Source organism: Sus scrofa, chromosome 12, assembly GCF_054392235.1.
Source record: "Sus scrofa isolate SSC_HxYL_T2T_F1_AM1 chromosome 12, Sscrofa_HxYL_maternal_Yorkshire_Landrace_v2.0, whole genome shotgun sequence".
NCBI lineage: Eukaryota > Metazoa > Chordata > Mammalia > Artiodactyla > Suidae > Sus > Sus scrofa.
Genome location: NC_139394.1, coordinates 13,072,074 through 13,099,028, shown reverse-complemented (window position 1 = coordinate 13,099,028; position 26,955 = coordinate 13,072,074). Strand labels below are relative to the sequence as shown.

General features: G+C 46.7%; 1 protein-coding gene across 8 annotated transcripts in view; it reads right to left on the bottom strand.

The window, feature by feature from the left end:
- The window catches only part of PRKCA (protein kinase C alpha), a 386,878-nt gene that overhangs the window by 227,160 nt on the left and 132,763 nt on the right, over positions 1-26,955 (bottom strand). For 6 of the 8 annotated variants that reach the window (XR_014820939.1, XR_014820938.1, XR_014820940.1 and 3 more), the window contains exon 3: positions 9,049-9,131. The exons of 1 other annotated variant lie outside the window; for it this stretch is intronic. Coding sequence is in view for 3 of the 7 variants with exons in the window: in XM_084984029.1 (XP_084840155.1) it covers positions 9,049-9,131 (83 nt within the window). In the remaining 4 variants the exon portion in view is untranslated. Of the gene's footprint in view, positions 1-9,048; positions 9,132-10,388; positions 10,409-26,955 lie in introns of all 8 variants that reach the window. One more of the 8 variants, XM_084984031.1, reaches the window with a different exon arrangement.

Below are 26,955 nucleotides of genomic sequence, written 5' to 3'. Positions count from 1 at the left end.
CGCCAGATCCTTAACCAGGGATTGAACCCGCACCCTCATGGATACCAGTCAGGTTCGCTACTGCTGAGTCACAATAGGAACTCTGGCTGGTATCCATTCTGAGAGTATCTCATGAAACATTGCACAGCTATTTCACTCAAACCGAGAAGATCATTTTATTTTGGGATCAGAAACTTCATTTTTTCTTCCATTCTCTCTCTCTCAAGACACATTAATGACCACCTATGAGTGAGAAATCATATGAGGATTTGGGGGAAAGAAAAGATTACCATATAACCAGAGTCAGTCTTCCTGTGGTAAACTGTTAGTGTCCCAAGGAGTTCCCACTGTGGCTCAGCAGCTTAAGAACATAGTGTTCGTGAGGATGCGGGTTCGATCACCGTCCTCTCTCAGTGGGTTAAGGATCCAGCCTATACAGAATCCCTAACCAAGGAGGTCCACTGTTTGTCTCCATTGTTTCCGGCTCGCTCTGACTGTAAATAAAGGTCAGAGGGGTAACGCTCGCTGGAAAACCCTCCGCCCACATTTCCTCCTCTCCCATCCCCTAGGAAATGCATTTCTTTTAGTCCATGGAGTCCTCCTGAGTCTCCTGCTGGAAATTCATTCAACAGCAAAAACAGAAAATAGAGCCAAAGTGAGGAAGGTATTAGCTGATTGAATGGGACTCCCACTTCAGCTTGTAAAAGCCTGACTCATTAAAATCCAGGAACAAGCTCTGGCATAAGTCAAAAAGCTCTCTGCGCTGGCTTTCAGCACAGGGTGAACCTCCTGTGCTGAATCTTTCCAGAAACCCAGTGTCCTGGAAAGCCCTACCTTCCCGCTTTCTTGAGAACTCAAATCAAGTGCCCCAGGCTCTCACCTGGTCCCATTAGTCCTGCTCTCTGCTCCACCAGTAAGTATTGTGGGTCTTGCTTGTGAATCCTTTTGCAGTTAACATCTTAGGATTTTACCACTTCAAGTTACTTACTGTTTTGAGAGGTCTCAGACACACTGACCCCAGACGATGACCCCCGAATTAGAGCCTCTACCGACAGAAAATCTGCCCCTGAAGTTGGCTTTATAACCAACCACATGGCACCAAGGAAAGCACAGGGTTGGAAGCAGAGACCTGGCTCCAAGCTCACTGCACCATTTACCACCAGACTCCAGCAGGTCACGGAACCATGCCCAAGCCTAACCGCCACATCTGTACAGGGAGTATAACAACATATGCCCAGAGCATTTATTACTTCCATTTATCCAGAGAAGTAATTATCCGAATAATCAATCACATGGATTCGTATACAAGACTTCCCACTAAAGATAAGCTGTTTGAAGACAAAGACCATGTATGTTTGTTTTTGTGACCTTTGCATCTCACAGCACCTGGCATGTAATAAGTGCTCAAACATGTAACACTTACAAATGATGCATAAATGCACAAAATGCACCAGGCAACAGATTAAGGAGATGTGGTATATATACGCAATGGAATACTAATCAGCCAAAATAATGCCATTTGCTGCAACACGGATGAAACTAAAGACTCTCGTACTAAGTGAAGTTAGTCAAAAAGACAAGTACTGTATGATATCATTTATATCCGGAATCTAACATACAGCACAAGTGAACCTTTCCACAGAAAGAAACACATGGACTTGTAAGAAGAGACCTGTGGTTGCCGAGGAGGAGGGGAGGGAGGGGGATGGACTGGGAGTCTGGGGTTAATAGATGCAAACTACTGCTTTTGGAATGGATAAGCAATGAGGTCCTGCTGTATAGCACTGGGAACTATACCAAGTCACTTGAGATGGAGGATAATGTGAGAAAAAGAATTCATATGTATATATGTATGTGAGACTGGGTCACTTTGCTGTACAGTAGAAAACTGACAGAATACTGTAAACAAAAATTATTATCTAAAAAAAAGAAAAAGAAAAAAAATGCACTAGGCATTGAGATGCTAAATATGTATCAGCATCATCGTAAAGATGCCGTGACTTGTGCAGACCTTCTAGCTTGGAGCTTCCAAAGGTTTAAGTCACGAGTGGCAGGTTTTCCCTGACACCTTTGCTCAGGTACAGGTTAATATGGTTGGTTGTACATCATGAACTGATATTACTGTGTCACCTAGGATGGGTCAGAAGAGATCAGGAAGCCATTATACCAATTTTTGATTCCAACAAGTCAAAAGCTATTGCCCAAATACAGCATTTTAAAACTAAAACAGTTCAAAAATTTTGCCAATAGTTAAGACAACAGTTTGAAAGGATTGGCATAAAGAGAAGAAAAGCCCATTAGGTGTGGTTCCCATCCCCACTCAGTGACAACATAATGCTGATGAAACATCCGTTCTGAACTATCGGCCAGGTTCAGTAACAGGCTCATGCACAGCTCCAACCCTGCAAGTAATTCAAGACCATGTAAATACAACTGGACATCAAAATTAGGGTAGCAGACCTTCTACTCATGTTCTTCGGCTCAACAATTTTTTTCGAGCACTCATTCTGTGCCAGGTTTTTAGTTTCCAAAGGGAAACGGCAGAGGATATGCCCATGAAGAAGTCACTGTGTAGGCCTGACTGAAATGGGCATTAAGCAAAAGCGTCCATAAGGAGCTACACAATGATGCCCACATGTTTCCCTTGCTTCGCACACCAAAGACTCTTTTAAATACAATGTCAGAAATTTTATAACGTTCCCAAGAAAATCACCTTCTACCTTATCCTTTTACCCCCCTTTTAGACCCCAAATGGTACCATGCACCCTCAATCACACCCCCTTTTCAGATCTGGCTCCATTGGGCTTTTGGCCACTTTCCCTAAACAATCACGCCACACTCTCAAAGGCAGACAGTTTGCCCAGAGTGGAGGATTTTGAAAAGAATGTGCCATTGGCTATGTGTGTTTACTCTTATGAGTAGGTTCCAAAGATGCTTGAGCAGCAGCTTAAGCCATCGGATTACGCTGAAAAGCCCAGAGGTAACCCTCTTGACATCAGGCGCCCTAGAACAGGGGTTGCAAGCTGAGGCCCTTTATCTCTCCTTGCACCACACACACTCCCCTCTTCTCACTGGCCAACGCTTGCTACGTCAAAAGAGAACGGACGTTGCACCAGCCAACTGTCTCCTTTAGCTCACCAGCTCTGCAGATGAGGATGCAGGTCTTGGAGGCTATTTTTAATCCTCAGCAAAATTAACTTGGCGCAAAAGTAGCAGGAGTCCCTTCCCTGGTAGGAAATACTTGTTACTGTGAATCTGGTACATAAAAAAGAATCCACCCACTAAAAAGCAGAATTAGCACGGGAGTTGGGGGCTGGATGTGTTTCCCTGAAATAACTTTTCAGGTTTCCCGTGGTGGCAGTGGGCACATGAGGAACGGAACCTGGGGGCGAGAGCCAGAGGGTGGTTCCAGGACCTGACCATGGCTCGCCCCAGAGGTTCCTCTGAGAGGATCCCACCAGGACCAGCAGAACACAGTGGGTCTCTCCTGCCTGTGTTCTGCTCCCCTTTTTTACAGGTCCTCTTGAAAATACCCGTCACTTGAGTTCATGTGCCACTGGACAGCACCATTCGGCAAGAGAAGCAACTCCCTTAAGCCAGCAGCAGAAATAAGCAGATACGACTCTACTTGTTTTTAAAGAAAACTTTGAAATAGAAATAAGTCAATGTCACCACCTTCAGGAAGACTTCCGTCATTTTCCACTAGACACTCTCCCCTTACACTTCAACTCCACAGCATTGCCCTATTTCCCCCACTTATAGCAACTGCCATAGGCAACCCTGGAGTGGAATTACCTCCACACTTTGCTCATTGTTCCCATGAGAGAGAATGGCCTGGGAAGTGTGTGGGTCTGTGCAGGAACTGTCCTGCACCCCTCTACCTTTACAGGACAAAGCTCTCAAGAAATATTTCATGATGGAATATTACGTAGGACTGAAAAACAACTTTAAAGATGATCAAGTTCAACTGGCATATTGATACGAAAACCAAGGACTAGAAAGGTTTCCAGTGACTTGGCAGGCCAAAATTCCCAATTCCCACTCCGAGACTCTCTCCACTCCCTCTGTGGAATTTTAAATGCTGCTTTTTCGCACCTACCACCTTTGACAAATTGCACTTGACTTTGTCGGTTCGGGTATATAAAAACATGTTTGGGTATAACAGGCTTTTGCTCACAAATTGTCCTGTTCCCCTATTAAACGTAAAAGCACACTTTGAGAAAATAGAAGATCCACTAGTTAAATTGATTTCCAGATGTATTTTACATGTTTTGAGGTTTCTTATAAATACAGCTTTGGAAGGTTGGATTTTAAACAATTTAGCAGCCTTTTTCTTATTTGCTCAGTTTCTAAGACACCGAGAACAACTTGAGAACCAGAGAATTCTCAAGGCTGTCAGGAAGCAAAGAAGGCAGTTTTGTTCTGTGGACACACGGCCGAGCACGGGGTCCCACCTTCACGATGGATGTGGCTTTGGCTTTGCAGCAATGTGTGCGATAGCTTCCACTGGCACAAACGGCTCTAAGTCAGCCATCTACTGGTGTCCTCAAGTGGCTGGGTTTCCCCTTCTTCACAGACTTGAAGGGGCACCCAGATCGGAAGCCAGCCCCTCTGCCTTCTACCAAGTTCATTCATTCCTTCACTTGCTCCCTTTCAAACATTCTGGCGGTCCCGGCCCACGCCTGATGCTGCCTGGATGGAGGCCAACTCCCTCCAGGTGAGGTTCCGTAATGACCCAGGATGTTATTTTTACATCCCCTGAATTCTACTCAGTTGTATGGCTTCGATATAAGGTGCAAAGTTCCAGAGGAACAGTTTCTCCCCAGACCGGCCAGTGGCACTGCACCAGTGTACCAGGTGAATAAAAACAGAAGAGCTCAACAGAAATGCAGACGAAAACCCAAGGCAGGCTCATTACCTCCACTCCTTCCAACCGTCAGCTCCTGTCCCTTCACAGGAGCGTCAACCTTCCGAAGGCCATGCCCGCATAGTTGTTCGGCATTTGCGTCATTTTAAACTCTTCACGGAAGGCTGTTCTCTCCCTGTGACTTTATGGATTGAAGGGGGATGTCTGGACATGACCTTTTCACAGCAAGACTGAGGTGGGTACGATTTTCTGCAAGTGCCCGTTCTGTGGCTTTTCTCACTTAAGGCTCACAGAGGAAAAGAAAGGACCACACGGATTTAAGATGCGAATACACAGATGCACGCATGCGCACGGCAGCAGCACACGCATACACCTGGAAAGCCCAGATGCCTCACTTTCCCTCCAGTAGGCTGGGCTTCACAAGCAAACACAACTCAAGAGGAACAGGGAAGAGCTCCAGAAGAGAGGCTGAAATTCTTCAAGGGGGAGGGAAGGGGTCTGCGGAGGAGCTGGCCCCCGAAGCCCCCACCCCTCAGCCCTGACCTGGTGGGCTTCGCTCCATCACAGCCAGAGCAGGGAAGGGGAAACCCTCAGGGCAGGAGGCCAATGGCGGCTGGAGAAACAGCAGCACTTGGGTCCCTTTAGAAGAACAAAATCACAGTGCTTACTCCCCAAAGCCAAAGGCGGTGATAACCTGGTCTACCTGCCCAGGTCCTGGCTCGCATCCTTACTGGGGGAGGGGGAAGAGAGCTATTATTTAACAAGGACCCGTTTTTGTCTTATTTCTTCATCCTCTTATAAAACCTTGGATGCAGGGCAAGGGTGCTGGTCAGGGCCCCAAGCTGTATTGTGAGGGCACACACCTGGAAACCTAAATTCTGCACTGACTCAAAACGCCCTCTGGAGGCCAGGTGGGAAGAGCCTGGCTTCAACCACGAGCCCCGGACTGTAGCCCACAGCCACCAGCATCCCTTCTTTCCAGTGGTGCGAGTCTGGGCTCCAGTGATTCGTAGCATCAGTGAATGAGTCAACCTCTCCTATCAGGCTCTTAAAAAGTCTGTCCTTTTCTTCTCTGCCCAGGCTGCATGGGGCTGCACTTCGAAGTCTCAGAAATCATGGCTTTTACCTCTAGACAGGCTGGCAGGGAATTTCTGGCAAGAGACACTGCTCATCCCGGGGGCTGTGGGGTGGGAGCTTGGGGCAGGGCTGAAACTGCCCTGCCCATTTGGGGGGGGGGGGGGTTCCTCTCTTTGAAAACCCAGAAGCCTTTTCTCCTCCAAGGTTCCCTACACTTCTACATCCTTTCAACTACACTGCTCCCGGAGTCTTGACGATTGTTTTTGTTCAAAGGAATTTTCACCTTTCTCTCTATCTGGTTCCTATCACCCAGGTACCGCGAGGTTATTTTTAAGTACCTCCCCATTCCTCTCATCTTAACGACGGCAGGGCAGGTACAACATCTGTGGGTTTCAAAAGATCTGCTGCTTCTTTTGCCCCCTTCGGCAAATGCTTTCCCATCTGCTGAGCTCAACAATGGCCTTATTAAACAGCATGTGAAGCTGGCTGTCTTAAGCCTTTACCATGCAAAAAAAAACCTTAAGAATTTCTCGTTTTCAAGAGAAAAAAATGCTTGGGGGTGGTTTCTGCTCTTAAATTAGATTTCATTGTTCCTGATCCTTCTATTATCCTTTGAACTGGTCTTTTTCATGCCCTTATCACTTTTTAAACATCAGAACAGAGCCTTTGAAGGTGACACCAGGCAGGAGGTATCAGCCTCCTCCATGGACCATACCACCAGGCCAAGGACCCTCTCCTCCTTCCCTTTATGACCAACGCCCGTGAGAGAAACAGCCACAAGCCTACTGAATACTCCAAAAGGAACCAGATCACTTCACTTTCTTTCATATGCCTCAGTCTCCACACCTATAAAATGAGGTTAACCCGGAAAAATCTTGAATACTCCTGCCAGCTCTACAATCCTGTGATTTTTAAAATGTATTCTATCAAATGCAGCTCAGCTTTATGTCCTGACTCCTGTTCTTCCAACAACTTCCCTGGAGAGTTCGGTTTGGGCAGCTTGCAAGTTTGTGTAATAAGTGAAGTCATCCTGCAGGCAGAAGCCACGTCTCACACCCTGGCTCCAGAGAGGCCTCATCACAGTTCTCTGGATGCCAAGGACCCCAAGGCAAAGTGTCCCCCTCGGAAAAGAACACACAATCCTGTCAATCACACAGGTAGGACTGGCTGATTTTGTAGCACCTTTTTAATAGCTCACATACTTCTTTTTCTCTCAGATTGAAAAAAAAAAATCTTATCTTCCATTTGGAAGATATTGAAATGTGAGGCTCAGTGTCTACGGCAAATCACACACAGAGATGAGAGGGGGCAGAACTCGGCTGATGGGATCACAGGTTTTGCCTCTCGTTATGCTTCACTCCAAACAGCTCTTTCCTGAAGCTTTGCACCTGGCTCCAGGCTCTGAGTAGGGTGGCCAAAGAGCCATCATTCAAAATGGGATAAAATCCTGGGCAAGAAAGAGGTTGATAAAGAACCAGCAGGCACAAACCAAGGCTTTCCCAGGCGAACAAGTCTGTCTGTGCAAACTGGGAAGGATGTTACCTGTTTAGGTGTAATAGCGGAAGCTAACAGAAAATGCGTAATAAAATCACAGACGTGATCAGCAAGTTGGCCGACAGCCCCCTTGAGGAAATGGTTCCATCAGCATCTCACTCTTGAGATTTCCTACTTTCCTGCCTGCTCCTCCCTCCCCCATCCCATCGGTTGGAAGGAACCCCTCAAGCTCTCACTTCATTTGACTCTTACGCCCTCTTCTCTAGGCAAGAGCCTCTGCTTCTAATGCTTTAACAAAACCAAACCAACCAGAGCAGCATCTTCAGGACACAGCCCTGAATTACTAAAAATGATACCCTATACCCAAAGACAAAGCAGCAGCCACACCGAGATGCAGACATTAGCACAACATTGTAAATCAACTATACTTCATAAAACTTAAAAAAGAGAGACAAAGAACAACAGACAAATCACACAAAGCTGAAGGGAGGAAGCCACCCGGACACCAAAGTTTCCCAGCAGAAGTAAATGGTAGAGGGAGGAATTGCTGGGAGCACGTCATTTAAGTAGCAATGACCAAAGCCATCCCGCCAAAGCAATTCAGGAGTGTCTGCTCTCAGAGTTTCCATTGTGGCTCAGCCAGAACAAACCTGACTAGCATCCATGAGGATACAGCAGGTGCAATCCCTGGCCTTGCTCAGTGGGTGATGGATCTGGCATTGCCATGAGCTGTGGTGTAGGTCGCAGGCTCGGCTCGCATCTGGCATTGGCCGCCACCTGCAGCTCCAACTTGACCCCTAGCCTGGGAACCTCCAAATGCTGAGTGTGGCGGTCAAAAATAAATAAATAGAACTGCACACATTTTTAAAAAAGAAAGAAATGTCTACTCTCTCTGGTCTCCCCCATACTTTTCTTCCAGTTAAAATATGGCTTTCCATGTAACAGCTTGAGTTCCTTTCTACTCGATACATTTTCGATCCTGGTATTTCCCATGCCTCTCCACGCCCACTCGCCTCTGCTGATCCCGTGCTCCAGCCAGCAAGGCCTGACACAGGGAGGCTCAGCAGAGACGGGCAGAATTAGGACACAAATAAAGGAAATGAGGTATTCACACATGGGCAGCTGCAGGGATCATTTGTTCAGTGAAACAGATGCCAAATCTCAGTCAACGGGAGCATTTCTGACACATAATGAAAAGGCAGCAAAGGATACCATGAAGCAAACGAGGAACAGTCTGCTGCATTGGCCAAAAGCAACGACGGCCCTGTTAATCGACCACAAGAAATAAACTGAAGAGTGATTTATGTTCATTGTAAAATCTGTCAACATTTTCAGAAAAGAAGTGCATTGTGTGTGAAAGCTGTGGCCATAAATTTGGTGGCTTTAGCCTAGGTGGCTGCCCAGAGCTGAAGAAGAGACAAGATAACAGGAAATTCTCCTCTGATCCTTAAGCCGTCTTGCCGAGCCTGAAAAGGACTATAAATCTCTTCCTTAGTAAAAGCCAAAGTTACAGGAGACGAAATGGGAAGTCCTCCCACTGACGACATGTGCCAAGACAGCAGCAGTACAGGCACCAAAAAAATTATACTCGAAAGCCCGCATCAACAAGAAAGAGTCTCCAGGCTACTTACATCAGTGTCAGGTCCTTTATCCGCACCCGGACAAGAAAAAGTAACGAACTCATGGCACCTCTTGTGAACCACAAAACAGCAAACTGGTGGAGAGAAAAGAAAACTGAAATTAGAATAGTCTACAGGTAATGGACGAGCTTTGTTTTCCCAACAGGGCTCCATTCTGTCACAAATCAATTTCATTTCACTACGGACAGAATCTCATCAGAAGGCATTTCCTCTGCGACTCGGCAACATTTGGTGTTGACTAGCCTCCGCGAGAACGGGACCACCGAATATGGGCACTACCGGGGCCTAAGGAGACCCTCCATCTGCGTTCCATTCTCTAAAGTTGAGGGAGAGGGGGCCAGACAGTGTAGGACAGTTTTCCCAAAGTATAAATAAGGCAGGAATCAAAATGTAAAGTACTCTTGTGCTGAAGCTCCCTGGTGGGCTAGTGGTTAGGATTTGGGGCTTTCACTGCTGCAGCCTGGGGTTCACAGTCCCTGGTCTGGGAACTGAGATCCTGCATCAAGCCGCTGCATGCTATGGCAGAAGCAACAGCAACAACAACAAGCCCTCTTTAAAAAAGGGCAATCAGGGGTTCCTGTTGCGGCTCGGTGGTTAATGAACCCAACTAGTATTCATGAGGATGTGGATTCGATTCCTGGCCTCACTCAGTGGGTTAAGGATCTGGCATTGCTGTGAGCTGTGGTGTAGGTCACATACGTGACTCAGACCCCATATTGCTCTGGTGTAGGCCAGCAGCTGTAGCTCCAATTCAACCCCTAGCCTGGGAACCTCCATATGCCCTGGGTGCAGCCCTAAAGAGAAAAAAAAAAAAAAAAGCCAATCAAGGAGATGAATCTAAAGCTGTGCCTCTTGTCCCCTCCTGGCCACCCTGCCATGAAGTATTGTGTACTGTCCTCTAACAAGACACACGGATATGCAAACACTGCTAAGTGTTCTACCCTGCTAGTACAACAAAGAAAATAACTTATTATAAATACATGAGTATCCCCTAAATGTGGACTGCACAATTTTCTTACGCAGAATTCTGAACTCTTGAAGACATAAACCCAATCGACAGAAAACAGTTTTTTTTTTTTTTTTTTTTTTTGGTTTTTGGCTGAGTCTGTGGCTTGTTGAAGATCCCAGGCCAAGGAGCGAACCTGCAGCACAGCAGTGACCACGCCAGATCCTTAACCTACTGCACCACAAGGGAACTCCAGAAAACAGCCCACTGAAATGAAGAAAAGCTGGGAACACGGTCACACCTCCTTATATCTGTCACCGATGCTGTCACCAGTTTGGGGGGATCCCCACAAATCCACCACACAGTAAATATTTTCTAAACTCACCGTGCTTTTGTTGCAGACTCCTGAAGGTGAAGCAATAAAAAAAACTATTAGTTATAGAGCTTAACCAGTAACCTAAGATTTTTATAAATGGAATAAGGTGGAGGATACGAAAAAAACCAAGGACCTAGAGATCATCCTTCCTCAAAAGCTTCAGGTCCAGCTCCAAAGACCATTACCTACAGCTCCATTGTTTTTTGCTGAGCAGCATGGTGAGCAGCCATGTACCCTCAGAAATGCTGGCCGAGTCTCAAGTCTTCAGGGCAAGAGGCAGCTAGAACTTTCCCAGACTCTTGGCTCTTCACTTCCCCCACCAATGATACTACAACTCCCTGTCCACGTATCAACAGGTGCAGCCACTGTGGTGGGCGGAAGGGATGGCAGGTCGGCTGGGGGTTGAGACCCAAGTCATGTACCTAAAACTAAGCAAGAACTTAAAGGGCCTGGAGTGGCCAGTAAAACAGAACATTCATGACAAACATGAGAAGCCACCAAAAGGTCTGAACAAGAATCACATGGACTGGAATTCCCTGGTGGCCAAGCGGTTAAGGATATGGCATTGTCACTGCTGCGGCTCAGATGTGATCCCTGGCCTGGAAACTTCTGCATACCGAGGACATGGCAAAAAAAAAAAAAAAGAGAGAGAGAGAGAGAGAGGGGAGATAACAGACTAAAGCAGAGCTCGTAGCTTGTGATGAGCAAATGATGCTGATAAACATTAACAGAATAGATTTGGGCCCTAAGGGCCAGAGGAAGTCTCCTGTATAGTCTAGGAATGAGAGTAATTGCCCATCAATGTGCTAAAAAATAGAAGAGATGCCAGGGAAAGAAAGCAGTAGGACGCCCAGTGTTGAGCATCCTCTCGTGCGTCATTTTGATGGGTTGCTTCACACACGTCACCTAACCAAATCCTCACGCTACTTCACATGCTTCGACGGTTTGCAGAAGGGACAACAGCGTACTGATCTCCGGCATCAAGCATCACAATGTAGACAGAAGAAAGTGGAAGAGCACAGATGGACAGAGGGATGGATGGACCAACAGACCAGAAAAGGTCTTAGGTAAGTCGTGTCCCCTCCTTTGGGGTGGAACCAGGATTTGCACCAAGGTTGCTGGGATCCACTGCCCCATTCCCTCCACCACATCACACTGGTTGATAGAAGCAGAAAAGGTATTAAAAGAGGCTGCTGAGATCTGCACACAGGTGACAGGGAAATGGGTACATGAAGACATAATTATAAATATATTTAATAAGTATATGAATATAAATATATGTAAGGACATGTGGGGGGGGAGTATGTGTATGAGACCCAGAGGATGAAAATATGTGGGTACACCAAATGAGACAAGTAGGATAGGGGGTGACTGCTTTCTTTTTAAATAGTCTTAAGATGGTCAGAATACAACGTCACTGGCAAAGGACATCTTTTTATGAAAAACTTCGGGCTTGGCACGAGCAGGCAAACTGGACATATGAAGGAACCATCCACAGCAAGGTGAGCCCTGAAGTTCTCGTCAAGAGCATCCTTTCAGAAGCAGAGACGCCCCAGTGAGGGGTTCTCCCTGGCTGTCTGCCAAGCCTGCCCATCGTGCACAGCTGGGGCAGGAGGACCGGACTGTAAAGCAACAGAAAAAAGGACCCCCAGGCTGCCTGGGCAGGGCCAAGCCACTGCAAAAGGCAGCACGTCACTCCTACGAGCCTTCAGAGCATCAGCCTTACCTCTGCTTCTGCTAAAAGCTTCTCTGTTGCAACACCCTCTAAGGATGGCTCATCAAGCAGTGCGGGGATGACACAATTCATCTCAACGGCTCGCTCTCCCCAGACCCAATGTCATCTCTCATTCATTGGAATTAGAAAGAGAAATCACTACTAAAGGGTCATATGAGCATTATTTCCTCATCATGGTTTATTAGGGATATGGTGTTTTGAAGAGAAAAGACAGCATTCTGATCCCTACTTAATTGTTCAAACATTCCAGTCCTTCATCTCTTTTTAAACCATTTCTGCACTCAGGTGAACCCCTATTTATCTAATCCCTCTGAATGGTTTGCTTTTTGTACCTGTCCTTTCTATCCCCATTTACCATTGATGCAATTACGTGTCTCCAGCGAGAGATGGATCTACCGAATGCCTTAAAAAAATCCCATATCCAGTTTCGTCCTGGAGAGAACTAGCCCCTAGATGCACAATATAATCTAAGAGAGCAGCACAAAGCCCCACCCTCAAAATTACTTCCTCCCAACCCGTCTGAGCAGCCCCTGCCATCCTCCCTTATACAGGAGGGTCGCACCTCTCGAAGTTACTGGATTGACCCAACAGGAGGTGGAGAGAAGGGTCCTATGTTCCAGAGAGGCGCTCCCATGGGGCCGTTATCCGAGGGACAAAGACCCTGCCCGGCCTGCTCAAAGACTCCAGATTCAGACCGGATGGAGAATGTGCCAGGGCCCCCGCCTGGGGGACTCATCCAGCAGAAAAAGCCGGGTCACCCTCTTGGCTCACTCCCACCCTCAAGCTCAGTGAGAGGAGCTGCCAAGAGGAACAAGCCTTGGCTGACTGGCTGGAAGCAGGGTTTGCCTGGAGAAGGCTGTGCCGGGAAACTGAACAAGGGCCAGAGATTCCAAAATCACGGGTGGCTGGCTTGACCTTTGGTTTCAGGTTCCAAACCAGGCTGGGTAATTCTTACTTTGGAAGACCATATGATGCAAACCTTTGAGCAGGTTTGCTAGGGTCATTGGAGGAGGAGGAAAAGACAGTAGAACAAGAGAATACACTGGGTTCCCCTGGACAGCAAAGGCCTTCCTTGAGCTAAAGAAGGGGAGCTATTGTCTCTATCCTTTTATTATTTGAAATTCTGAAATTCTCTTAGGCGGAGCAGGGGAATTGCTGGTCCTTATCACAGAGCAGGCTTTCCATACAGGTTTGCCAGACCTTGGCGGGCAGGTGGGAAGAAATGGGGACATGTGGCATAGCAGCTGCTGCCTGCTCCATGGTTTGCGTCCTGGAGCCGGACGTCTGGCCCTTCTATAAGCCTTTGCTTATGCAAGCCCAACCTGGCCAATACAACTAAGAGGGGGCTTCATGGTCAAAGACTCCGGATCTCTGTTGCTTGTATAACCAAATGAGAGGTTTTAAAATACGAAGCTACCCTGCAGCTTAAAGTCACAAAGTAAATCTTCAATTATTTCCTAAGCACAAAATCCTGTTCCCCTAATCCTCGGTGATATGCTCATGCTGCCCAGCAGCGCTGGATAACACACATAATGCACAACTCACACCAAGCAAACCGCAGAGGACCAAGACTAATAAAGACCACACATGAGCCTGGCCCAGGAATAATTCTTCACGTTCGCCTGGCTTTAAGATTGAGGTTGACTCGCTCTACCGATGCGCATCCCGTGCTGACCTTACTCACACAGGTAAGAGGACAGAGTTGTCACCATCTGTGAAAACCACGTCTCAGGATAAGTCACCTACGTTTGGCTCAAGGATTCATAAAAACACCCCCTCAGATACAGGGGTGTGTGTGTGGTGATGCTGACACGTGGATGTTCGTGGTGGTTCTCAGTCACGCTCAAAGAGAACCAAAACCAGCCAAGGGCAGGCTGAGAGCCACCCAGTGAGAAAAGCCACTCTCCTGACACTGCACCCCTACCGGCGAATTTGCTAGGAGCTGGCTCAACTCTACTGAGCCCAGGCCCATCCGTCACACAGAGAGACCCGAGTGCTTGGTTTCTGTGAAAAACATCACTGTCACACAGACGGACAACTGGGGGCTCTTAATACTGGACAAGGTTTCCTAGAGTGGACTTGGGCAAGTGGGGAGCCCAGAGACACCTTCTGCACTCCATTCACGCACATTAGAAGGAGTCGGCTGCAGTCACGTGCTTCCGGCTCCTCACTGCAAACCCCTCCTTGGGAAAACGACCAACAGATCACACACAAAGGTGATTAGTCACCACCTCATCCCACGAGGAAGACAATTATTAAAAGAAGAAAATAGCAGGTGATGGTGAGGATGAGACGAAATTAGAACCCTTGTCCACTGTTGCTAAGAATGTAAAATGGTACAGTCCCTGCAGACACAAGTACGGTTATTTCTCAAAAAAACCAAACATAAAACTACCACATGATGGAAGATAATGAGAAAAAACATGTGCATATATGTACGACTGTGTCACTTTGCTGTACAGCAGAAATTGAGAGAATGTTGTGTATCAACTGTAATCAAAAATATGTTTAACTACCGTATGATCCAACGATGCCCCTTCTGGGTACATAACCAGAAAAACTGAAAGCGGATTTCAAGCAGATGTCTGCACACGGGTGTTCCTAAGAGCTTTCCCGCAGTAGTCAAAGGTGGAAACCACCTAACTGTCTGACAGGTGAATGGACCCACAAAGTGTGTCTATGCAGACTGTGTAACAGCATTCAGCCTTAAAAAGGGCACCTGTGACACAGGCTGCAACACAGGTGAATCTTGACACCACCACGCTAGGTGCAGGAAGCCAGTCGCACAAGAACAATCATCATATGACTCCACTTATATGAGGTACCGAGAAGCCCCAGAGACATCGAATAGAACCCAAAGTTACTCGGGGTGGGAGTGGGGACAATGAGAAGCTAGTGTGTGACAAAGTGTTTCTGTTTAATGATAAAGAATTGTGGAAATGACGGTGACGCAACCTTATGCATGTGCTTCATGTCTTTGAACTGAAATGATTAAGATGGTAAACTTTTATCTTTTGTGTAATTTAAGTGATATTTATGAAGTTATAAAGGAGGGGCACAGCCGTCGAGCCCCACGCACGCGAACTCCTGACCACGCATGTTCACGGCAGCCTTGGCTCCAAGCCCATGGAGGTATTCGCTTCTGTTTCGTTAGACTGCAAATAAAGCCCAGCCCGGGTGAGAGGGGGGACACGAGGAAAATGCGGTCTCAGAGTTCAGGACGCACATGATGGAGGATTCGCGATGTGGTCCCCTGACCCTCACGTCTCTCTCGCAGGCAGGAACCATCAGTAACCATGTTGGAGATGGGGACCTCGATGAGTCAGGCCTGGCTGTCCCACCACGTCCTTGAGACACTCAGTCACCTCATCTATACGCCAAGTGGGAGTATCCCCTTTTAACACGCCCCTCCCCCCAGACTGCCACGTTCATCACGGCGGGGGAGGGATAGAGACACCTCCACTTTCCATGTCTCTTTAAACAACCATTTCCTTTCATCCTCAAGTCTTGGGTCCCTATCACTTCACAGTCATGTAAAATGGAACATATGCATAAAAATCCCGTTACTCCAAGTTAATGGGGTAAAAGCTATTATGTAACAGATCCTGAATACAAAAAAAGGAACCTACTAAATTTAATAGTCTGACTTCATTTAGAACAGAAGACTGGTAGCTGAGCTTCCGCGAGTTCCTTTTTTTAAATACATAAATGGTTGCCATCATGTGAGATGGTTTTAATTAAATTTTGCTTAGCTGGAAGGGATTAATGAAAGGTAACGTCACATCAGAACACAATGAAATGAAAATCTCTAAGGCAAGTGAACGGCTTTCAGCTTTGGAGGGAAAAGTAATGAAAAATCGAGCTTATAGTCTATTTGCACGTTAAAAGAAAATTATTGGTTTCAGATTCACAACGCTGAAGAGAGTCTTCTTGTGCGATTCACGTTAGAGTTGTATGGAAACAAATCTAATACCTGTGCTGCATCACACAGCATGAGGAATGCTGTTCTCCAGACAGCACCCTGATTTTGCCCCAGAGCATCTGTGCATGTACCCCCAAAGAAGCCTTGTCAAAAACCCTGCTATTCCTCTGAGCAGGCACCCCTCTGCTCCCCCCTTCCCCAAAACAATCACCTTTAAGCTCCTCAACTTTCTACTGTCCCCAAGTCCTGCCAATGCCGCCTTTTTTGAATTCCTCCCTGGTTGGAATTGAAATACATTTTGAAGCAAGCCGAGGGACTGAATAGGAAGCGAGAAGGTCAGGGGAGGTCAAAGGCAGCCTTTGCAACTAGGGAAATGGTGCTGCCACGTGGGAACCAAGAGGAGAAACAGAGCCCAGAAGACCAAAGAGAGAAAGGAGGAGTGAGAGACAAACCAGATCTCGGGGTTGGCAGAGCACTCAGCCTCCACACTGCACAGTTATGGGACCCATCAAATACCCTTTAAGATTTTCTTTATACCTACATACAAACCACATAATTATACCTGAAAACAGAAGATGGTGCCACCCATGCCTTTTTGTTCCTGCCAGTCTGAACTGAGCTTTGTGTACCTGCCACAGAAGGGATCCTAAATGACAAAGGGACAGCTGGCAGATTGTGGGTATGAATGGAGGAGACCAAGAGCTAAGAAAGAATTAACTTGGACTCGGGGACCTGCAACCTGGGTCAGCTGTCCACGGGAATTACACAGGCTGAAGGAGAAGAGATTCTCTGTGCTATTTTACAGAAGGATGGCAGTTTTAGACAAGTTGAGTCCAGGGTCCTGGCAGGTCACCAAGATCCGTGTGTCAGGCAGGCGGGTGGAACTTCAGGGTTGGTTAAGACAGCTGGGGACTGCAGACCAAGGTTCGGGAGGCAGCTACATGGCTGACGGCTGAAGGCAAGACAGTGCATGAGGACTCCAGGAAGAGGGGTGTCCTAACTAGGGACACTCACGTTTGCGGCTGATGGTGCAAAGGAGGAGGTGGTGGTGGGAGAGGAGACGGGCGAGCAGGGGTCTGGTGGGGACTGAAGGAAGAATTTCATACTGGAATCACCAGAACTGTGGCTTCCTCCACAGCCAGACAGAAAAGCTAGGCTTTGACCATTACTGGCCCATCATGACCTCAACACGGTGGACAAATGTAGATGACAACACACATGCCGACAGGCAAGTGCTAGACAGTCTCCCTTTTTTTCCTCATTTCAGCTCATTATTTGCATATTTGACTCAGAACTGCAGTGGAACAGATTCTTTGACACCACCAATACACGGTAATAAAACATTAATCCCTTAACTGCTGTTAACAAAGCTTTACTGAATCAAAAAGATCTCAAAGTACATGACAAATCATGCAAAAGTGTTTGAAGGGAAATCCTAAGGTTTGATTTTCAAGCTTAAATCCTGCAATGTTTTTGTACTGATCGCAGCATCAACTAAAAAAGCCAACTTCCCTCTAACTTCCCAAGAGCAACAAGCCTTCCTTCCTCAGCAACATGAGCTCCCCATCTGAATAACCACAATCCAGGATGCACTTCAGGTCTCCTTGTTTTGATGCTTAAAAAATACTGCACCACCTTCTACATGGGAGTTTATCAGGACCACGACTTTTGAAACATTTTAAGATTAAAAAAAAAAAAAAAGTTTTAGGTTCACAGCAAAATCAAGTGGAAGGTACTGAGCTTTCCCACTGATACCTCTGACCCTGAACTCACACAGCCTCCTGTTATCAATATCTCCCATCAGAGTGGTACACTTGCTACAGCGGATGCCCTTATATTGACACATCATCACCGCAGGTCCACAGTTTGCATTACAGTCCACTCTCTCTGCACCCCTGAGAAAGAAGTCAGTCTTAGGTCTCGGTCTGAAACAACTTCACCTGGGGTTTGTGATGCACATGCAAGGGGTAAGGCTGAACTGAGCTCTGGAACCAGACTGTGTTCTCGCTCCCCTTCCAGTCCAGAATCTCCTTACTTTAGCAGGACAGGACATGTCTCCTTTGCTCCGAGATAACTCACGTCTAAGAGCACAGGCCTGCTGCTGTACAGACACCCACCACTGAAGAGCACCCTGAATCTTTTCTCAAACAGCAGGCAAAAGAATCTGCAGCTCCAGAATTCTTGGAGGATGGAGGGGGGTGAGAAGACTTAGGAAATCATGCTTCAATTCTCCCTCAAATGCCAATGAGCAATAGACTCTTACAGTGTAGACAAAACCTCTAGTCTATGACCTAAATTCCCTCTGGTGAAAATGCTACACTGGGACTAAGTGTCAGGAAATGCTCTAGATTCTAATGTAACAGGGGATCTCTTTCCTTTTCTGTCTCTATAGCTATATATTGTTTTCTCAATGTGTCTATTCAAGGCTTTGAGGGAACTACAACTGATTCATTCAATTACTCAGCTAATATTTAGAGTGCCCCTAAAATCAGTACACCCCTAACCCGCAAGGCAAGGAGGTTCAAACATGGCCAAGACAGTGTCTGTCCTTAAGGAGCAAAACACGTCAAGGAGCAGGTAATCCCTTACATCTTCTCTGTCCCCTTCTCCTCCCCCCTTCATCTCCCACTTTTTCTCCTTCAGTCATAATGCAAAAACCAGGGTGTATTTTGTATTACTAAACAGTTTTACCTTTGTCTTAATTTTAATAGTCATGAATTATAACCTGCTTTATCTTAAAAAAAAAGTATTTCTGCAACTTGCTTTAACAGACTCCAACAAGGAAAAAAAGGAGCAAAGAGGATAAATCAAACAAGCTAAGGTCAACTAATACCAAAGCTGAGACATAGGAACAGAGTCTTTAGTCTCTGCTTTTGCAGATTTCAGAAAAGTATATAAACAAAGGCTAAAAAACAAATGTGGTCAAGCTCTTGTTCTCCCCTCCACTGATCAAAGGCCATTAAGAAATTATGCCACTGTACTGACAGAGTTAATAAGAAAAACCAAAGACTCGTCAAGTAAGTTTCTTTCATCCCTAGGATGTTAAGGACACGCCCACGATTCATTTGTATGATAGAATTTAGGATCTTGCAAGATCTGTCTTTCTAGCCCCTAAAGCATACTCGGTATAACGTATGAATTATTTACCCATCTCTCCTACCCAGAGTTGCCAATGAAAACACCCTCTGCTCAGGCATTAGCCGCACTGCTATGGGGTGAATTGTGTCTCCCCCCGCCCCACCCACACCAGATTCATGTTGAAATCCTAATCCCCAATACTTTAGAAGATGAAATCATTGGGAAATAGGGTTGTCACAGACATAGGCGAGATCACACCGACCCCTCATCCAACGCGACTGGTGTCTCTATAAAAAGGGGAAATTCGGGCACACAGGAAGGATGTCCTGTGAAGCTGAAAGGCAGAAATCCGGATGATGCTTCTACAAGCCAAGGACTGTGCGACTGCCAGCAGACCATCAGCCCAGGGAAGGTTCACAGAACAGCCTCGCACTCACGGCCTCAGGAGGACCCCACCCTGCTGACACTTGAATTTTGTAGTTCCAGCCTCCAGAACTGAGCCTGTCTGTGGGGCTTTCTTACGATAGCCCTGGAAAAATAGCATGTGTATGTGTGTGTATATTCACACATCTGTATGTATACACATACAACAGTTTCTAGAAAGTACGTAATAAGTTTTAATCAAATGGGAGTGAGTATGCATTTAAGAAAAGCACAACGCTTCTCCAACAGAACCTAGGTTGCTAAGAGAAGGTAAAAAATCTACAAGGTCCCAGGTAAAGCTCCGCCAATAAAGAAACTTCGGATTTCACCAACATGACATGAACAAGAGCAGGCTGTGGGGCTTCAAGGCATTTTTTTCCCCAACAGCTTGTGGGTCAGCACCATTTGCCTCCATGAACTACCTGAGGACACCTTCGAGTCCTAAGGAGTAATGAGCAATTAAACTCGTGAATTATGAGTTCCCATTGCGGCTCAGCAGGTTAAGAACCTGACATAGGAGTTCCCGTCATGGCGCAGTGGTTAACGAATCTGACTAGGAACCATGAGGTTATGGGTTCGATCCCTGGCCTTGCTCAGTAGGTTAAGGATCCGGTGTTGCCGTGGCTGTGGTGTAGGCCGGCAGCTGCAGCTCCAATTTGACCCCCTAGCCTGGGAACGTCCATATGCCTCAGGAGCGGCCCTAGAAAAGACCAAAAAAAAAAGAACCTGACATAGTGTCTGTGAGGATCCAAGTTCAACCCCTGGCTCAGTACACTAAGTATATAGCATTGCTGGTGTTGCTGCAAGCTGTGGTTCAGAGCCAAAGTGGCCGTGGTGTAGGCTGGCAGCTGCAGCTCTGATTCTACCCCTAGCCTGGAAACTTCTATATGTTATGAGTGAAGCCCTAAAAAGAAAACTATAATTAAAAAATAAACTTAAGAATCAGGGTTCTGTTCACACTTCCACAGGGAAAATAAGGCCCACAAATATGATGGGTGACAGCAGAATATTTCAAACCTAACTTGCTGACATGAAACGGAAATTGTGAAATTGGCCACCACCAAGAACTTTTGCAGAGACGCATTTGGGCGAGACTATAAATGAGTTTAATAAAGTCAGAACTCTTAAAGGGTGCCATACAGAAGTGCCGTCAGAAGTCCCAGATGAAAATCATTGGCTTCTTAAAATATGTATGTCCTGCCCTATATAAAAACTAGTACTTTTAATTGAAATCATAAATGACCCTATCTATAGGACTGCTGTCTCAGTTTTTAACTGGTGATATAACACACATTCCCACACAGGTATAAAACTACCCAGAACACACACACTTGGAATCCTCAAGGGATCAAAAGCTCAAGGAAGTAACCTTTAGCCTTCAGCTTCACGAAGGTTATCATCCATTTAAAAGGCGGTAATCACCACTGAGTCTAAGAATACAATCAGAGGAGACACAGAAAGAGGACCGTAGTAGATTTCAAACTGCGCCCCTGGAAGCTTTCTGGGGATCTTGGGCAGGTGAGCAATGAAGTTATGACTCCCCTGCCTCGATTCTTCTTTAGTAAGAGGCTGTAATTTTTATCCTTAAGTCAAAGCCAACATCCCAGCAGTCTCACGAAGAGTCAACATCTTTAATACGTAATTGTTCAGTCAACAAGCCGCTTGGTTAAGAGCTAAAGGTCAGGGCCAAAGGCCAAGAAGTGTGTCTATCTTCCTGATGTTCATAAATTTCATTATCTATAGCCAATCCACTTTTAAAATAAAGCTGCATGTGTGGAGTTCCCTGGTGGCTCAGTGGGTTAAGGATCTGAAATTGTCACTGCTGTGGCTTGGATCCAAGCTCTGGCCTGGGAACTTCCACATGCTGTGGGCATGGCCAGAGAGAATTAAAAAATGAAGATGCATGTTTGTCTTTGACCAAGCCTTCCCCCAAGACCCATGAAGCACCCAGGAAAAAGCCACGCAAGGCTGCTGGCCGGCATGGCAGGACCTCAGGCTTCATAAGACACAATTCTTCGGGGACCTCTGACTCAGAGAGGTGCTGAGAAGACACGATGATGATCGTGAATGCCATTTCAGGAAAGGCGGCGTGCTTGAGCGGCAAGAAGGGGAATGAGCCAGAGAGCAGACAGGCCTCAGAGAGGCCACCAGAGCCTGGAGCCCTGAAATCTGTAAGGTGGGAGCCCTTCAGAAAGTTGGACCTTTTCCAGTGTCACCCTCACAGGGAGTCAGGAAGCAGCAGACCGAGCCAAGTGTATCAGATCGGGGCCTAGAGCGTCACTGTCATACCCAGGTCATGGTTTGGGTCAGGGTAAGAAGAAATTAAAAATACAGGAGTGAGCAGGAAAGCAGGCAGTGAAGAAACAGAGGCGGTGGAAAGAAAGCACTCCGTTTAGTTCAACTTGGGTCAACAAAGATTTACTGAACCAATAGGTACATTCCAGACAAGGCACGAGGCCCTGCTGTGAGAAAGATCAATCAAGCTCAGGTCTCCCCAAGAGCTTCCAGTCTAGTTTGGCCAGAGTCACAAACAGATCCCAAGATCAAGACGTCACTGGAGTAAAGTCCTCACAGCGTGGGGCTGTGAGCGCCCACGGCAGGGCTCTGTTCCAAGCCTCAAGTTCACGGAAGACACGTGGTAGACACTGCACTGTTGTTGAGGCTGAAAAAAGACCAAAGGTCACGGGACTCTTCCCCACCAAGTGAGTGACAGTTTACGGTTCAAGTTTTGTAAAATGGCAAAAGCAGGCAGGGCCCACTTCATGTAAATGAGGGAGGCAGGCAGGTGGGTCAGAGGCGAAGTCAAGCCTTGATGGAAAGGAATGTGATTCATATCAACCAAGAAAACACGACCTTGGGTCACGGTTCACAGAAGGCAATTATCAAGTTGTTCCAAATATTGTAGTCAACACTCCTTTCAGAATCCAGTGCCCCCTTCCTGCCCTTTTTTTTTTTTTTTTTAAGCCATGTTCTGTAATGACAAAGCTCTTGCAGGTAAAGCTAGGGAAAACATGTTTGATGTGCCCTGTTCTGATTTGGCTTGGACTCCAATGTTGGAATAGGGGCAGGAACAGTCTCAGAATGAAAGGAAGATGTTCAAGTTGATTTAGAAACACAGGGCAGGCGTTCCCATCGTGGCTCAGTGGTTAACAAACCCGACTAGTACCCATGAGGTTACGGGTTCGATCCCTGGCCTCTCACAGTGAGCTAAGGATCTGGTGCTGCCGTGAGCTATGGTGTGGGTCGCAGACGCAGCTTGGATCTGGCAAACCCCTAGCCTGGGAACCTCCATAAGCCACAGTGGCAGCCCTAAAAAAAATACCCCAAAAAGGAGAAAAAAATTGAGACCACATGGAGCTTAGGGGATCCAAAAAAAGAAAAAACACCGGTCTACATTATTATGTAAATTTTTACCCATCAAGCATTTCCTTCTGCTTATGGGGAGAACAATTCAAAAGAAGCCATAATGCACTAATTACCTCTCTTTTATCAAGTATATTGGGAACTAATAAAGCATCAGGGATGTGGAACACAACATAATTACAAAGCCATAAGGCCAGAAGTTTCCAGAAAGGAAATGTGAAGGTGTCCAAGGGATTCTGAGGCCCACAGGTAGTGAGTGCTGGGGAAAGACGTGACAAGGAACTGGACCTTGGGCAGAGAGCAGGGAAGCAAAGATAATTAAAAAATAAAATAAAAACTCAACCTTGGGAGTTCCCGTTGTGGTGCAGCAGAAATGAATCCAACTAGTATCCACGGGGATGCGGGTTCAATCCCTTAGCCTCGATCATGGGTAGGAATGTGGCGTTGCTGTGGCTGTGGTATAGGCCGGCAGCTGCAGCTCCCATTCGACCCCTAGCCTAGGAACTTCCATATGCCATGGGTGCAGCAATAAAAAGCAAAAATCAACGCTACAAAACACATATTATGCCTCCAAACTGCATGCCAAAAAGAGTAAGGAAAACTAAGTTTAAAAATGTTACCCAGAATTTTGAAACCAAAATACTTTTCAAGCTACACTTATGTTTGACAATAATCAGGATGCAGACCTAAGGCAGGAGATACAGAGGTCCCAGGCTGCACAGTTGGAATCTGTCCCCTGTGGACAGATGCTTCAAGATAAAGATTATGGCTGAGGCAAGGAGGAGCGGAGTCCTGCTTGGCTCACAGGGGAAGAGACCACGTATTTCTCATTCTTGAGGTCAAGGAACCCTCCCAAACTACAGGGCTCGGCGATGAGAGGGGTGCCGGACCACAGCACATCCTATGAACCTCCCAGAAACCCTTGCACAGCGATCCACCTTGGCTAAAAGATGCTCTCACACAGGGGAGGGCCCCGAGTCAGGCCAAATGTGGACTCAAGGCCAGAGGAAGCCTGGAAGGACGGCCCCATCCAAGTGATTGAAACCATCTCCAAAGCAGCAGTGCTCTCTCCTCTCAGCCAGCCAGGATTTCTCCCCTCATAACTTCTTCTCTCTTAATAAACACCTCACTTGCCTTACTCCTCTCAGTCTCCTTGCCGAATTTTGTCTCTAACGAGACAAGGACTGGGGACCTACATCAAAGCCTGATGGCCTTGGCGGTCTAGCGGTTAGGATTCAGCACGCGTAGCCCATACCCACCTGAGAATAGACCTAGTTAATGATTTTAAAAGGCGTACGTGTTTCTGCATGGGGAGGAATCTATAAAGACAAAGACCAAAGCGGTAAAGGGATTGTGTTTCAGATTTTATTTCCTTTTTTTGTTCCTCTGCCTTTATTCTAATTTTTCAACCACGAACTAAAAATACTTTAAAGATGCTATTCATAGTAATAAGCTACAGGATCCTCAAGTGTTTCCTGAATCATCCTAAGAGAAAATAAGCACATATTCAGAATTAAATTTGCCTTGATTTACTGTGAGCCCATCAGGTACTTATTTAATATAATTCAATGACGCACAATGCTGGGTGCTCAGCCACAGGGGTCTACAAAGCTAGAAAATACACCTTGGAAATGCCGGAGGACCATGACAGAGACATGCACAAGAACCAAGACAAACATCAGAATTGTGATAACATCTGTTACCTACTTGAAAACTTTTGTTTTTTGCATGCCAGCAATTCCATACTTAGCAATTAATTATTTTAAATTGATTAGACAGGCACAAAGAGGCACAGCACAGAAATCTTTACAACAGCATTACCTATGAGTAAAACAATCAGGAAAGCGCTAAGCGTCCAACAACGTTACCGGGTGTCCACCTGATACAACACTCCACAGCCACAAAACTGTCACCAAAGAATTCTCACTGAAGTGGGTAAATGTCTGAGACGCGTTATAAAGCAGAAGAAAAGCTGGCCACAAAATAGAATGGTATGAATATTTAAGTGCATGGACTATTCAACTCATGAGTAAGGGGGCCATTAGGCTGGTAAAGCTGGCTCTCACAAGAATTACGGTTCCCCAAGAAAGGCACTCAGGAAAAGGTAGACAGACACACACCAGAAAATGGGAGTCTCATTGCTAACAGTTTCTTTTGGGCCAGGGGTGCGGGGGTGGGAGGGGGGGGCGAAAGCGTTCTAAAATAGATTTTTAGTTTGCACAACTACCACCGCATTGTAACTTCAAATGAGTATATTGTATATTATGCGAATTATATCTCAAAGGTTTTTGTTTTTGCTGTTGAACACCCTTTTTCGTTGTTTTATTGAGAGAATTGATACACAATGTCATATAAGTTTAAGGTATATGACATAATGACTAACCTATCGGGACGTGATTTTTCCATGTGATGAAAATCTTATTTTCAAACAGCTAAAATCAAACAAGAGGTCTAATGCCCTCAACAGAGTCCGTGGCTGGCGTTGGGGAGCAGAGCCCCCACCAAACACAGATACATCACGCTGCTCACCTCATTCCCAAATCTAAAATGATTTTAACATTGAAATGCTCTTATTTTGAGATTTTTCCCCCCCTACATTTTCTGGATTAAGCTTTTTATTTTCCGGATTATCTTTGAAATGGTTCTGTTGGAGGGGAGCTGGAGTAGGCTCTCTGGTGGCTTCTAGGGAGTGTGCATTCAGCACAAAAGCCTTCTCGACCTGGCAGGTCGGTAGGTAAGGCAGCCCCCCACATCCTCCCCCTCACCCCTCAATTACCAGCTGCTTGATCCAGGGCAGGCTCACTTCAGAAGCACAATTCTCTACCATGGAAATTTCCACCACCGACATCCCAGGGGGTGCCAAGAGCCCGCCAGGATGATGGGCATTCATACCCAGCCTAGACCTGAGACCCAAACTGGAGAAAAGGCACGTCTATACAGGAAGTGGGGCTCATTTTCAGGGTGCGGCGGGGTGTTTCCAAAGTAATCTGACTGAGGAAAGACAAAGGGGGAAGATTTCCCTAGGAAGAACTTAAAACAGAACCGGGCTGACCAGGAAATCAATGACTGCAAGCAACAAAGTGAGCCTGGGCCTCAGACAACCAGAGCCTCCATGGGCCCACAAGGGGGTTGGGCTTCCTCTATTTCCTACACAGAGAACACACAGCAGGGAACACAGACAGCTGCCTCTTCCAGACTGGCATTCGCAGGAGGAGAGCCAGCCCAGGCTTCTGTCCCCTGCCCAGGCCCTCCCCTCTCCACCCAAAGGCCAGGCTTGGATGGAGCCCAGCCTCAGCTGATGCTCTCATGGCCCCTCACAGCCTCCCTCCAAGCCCAGGGCCCCCTCAAATCAGGCACGCTGGGAAGCTCGGCCAAGACAAGGGGCAAAGCACCTCAGTGCAGAGATACAGGCCCGCCGGGACAAGCGGGCAGAGCCTAGGATTGCCCCCCCCAACCCCCAGAGCTGAAGGCCCCCAAAGTGCGACCATGTCCATCTCAAAAAAGGTCAACCGCCAAGGCAGGGAGTCAAACCCACAGCCTCTTCCAGTCAAGGGTGGTGGAAAACCAGGCGAGATTAAACAAGGACCCACCACAAGCAACCACATGTGCTTCCTATGAATTCTCATCAAGAGTAATCAGAATCTCTCATTCTGTAATTAGATGTGATGGCACTCAATGCCAAGGGCATTCATCAATAACCAACATGAGCAAACACCTGCATCTGGAAAAGAGACCTTCTGACAAGTAGAAGGAAGAGGATCCATTGACGAGCCCTGCGAGGGAAACAGACCATGGGCTTCAGCCTCCAGACTTGCTGAACCCACAAGAGGCAAGCATCCTAGATGGGCAGAACATGGGAAACCGGGAAAGACAGTACATGTCCTGGCTGGCCGACTCCTCCTCCCTCCAGCCCACCCCGAATCCAAAGCCAGACCAGGGTGAATCACAAGCTGGACCCTAGTAAATCACCATCCAGAACAGGATAATTCAAATCCCCACACCTGCCTTTGAAACCACAGAAACACAGAGAAAGGCCACAGATGAAAAATTAAGCC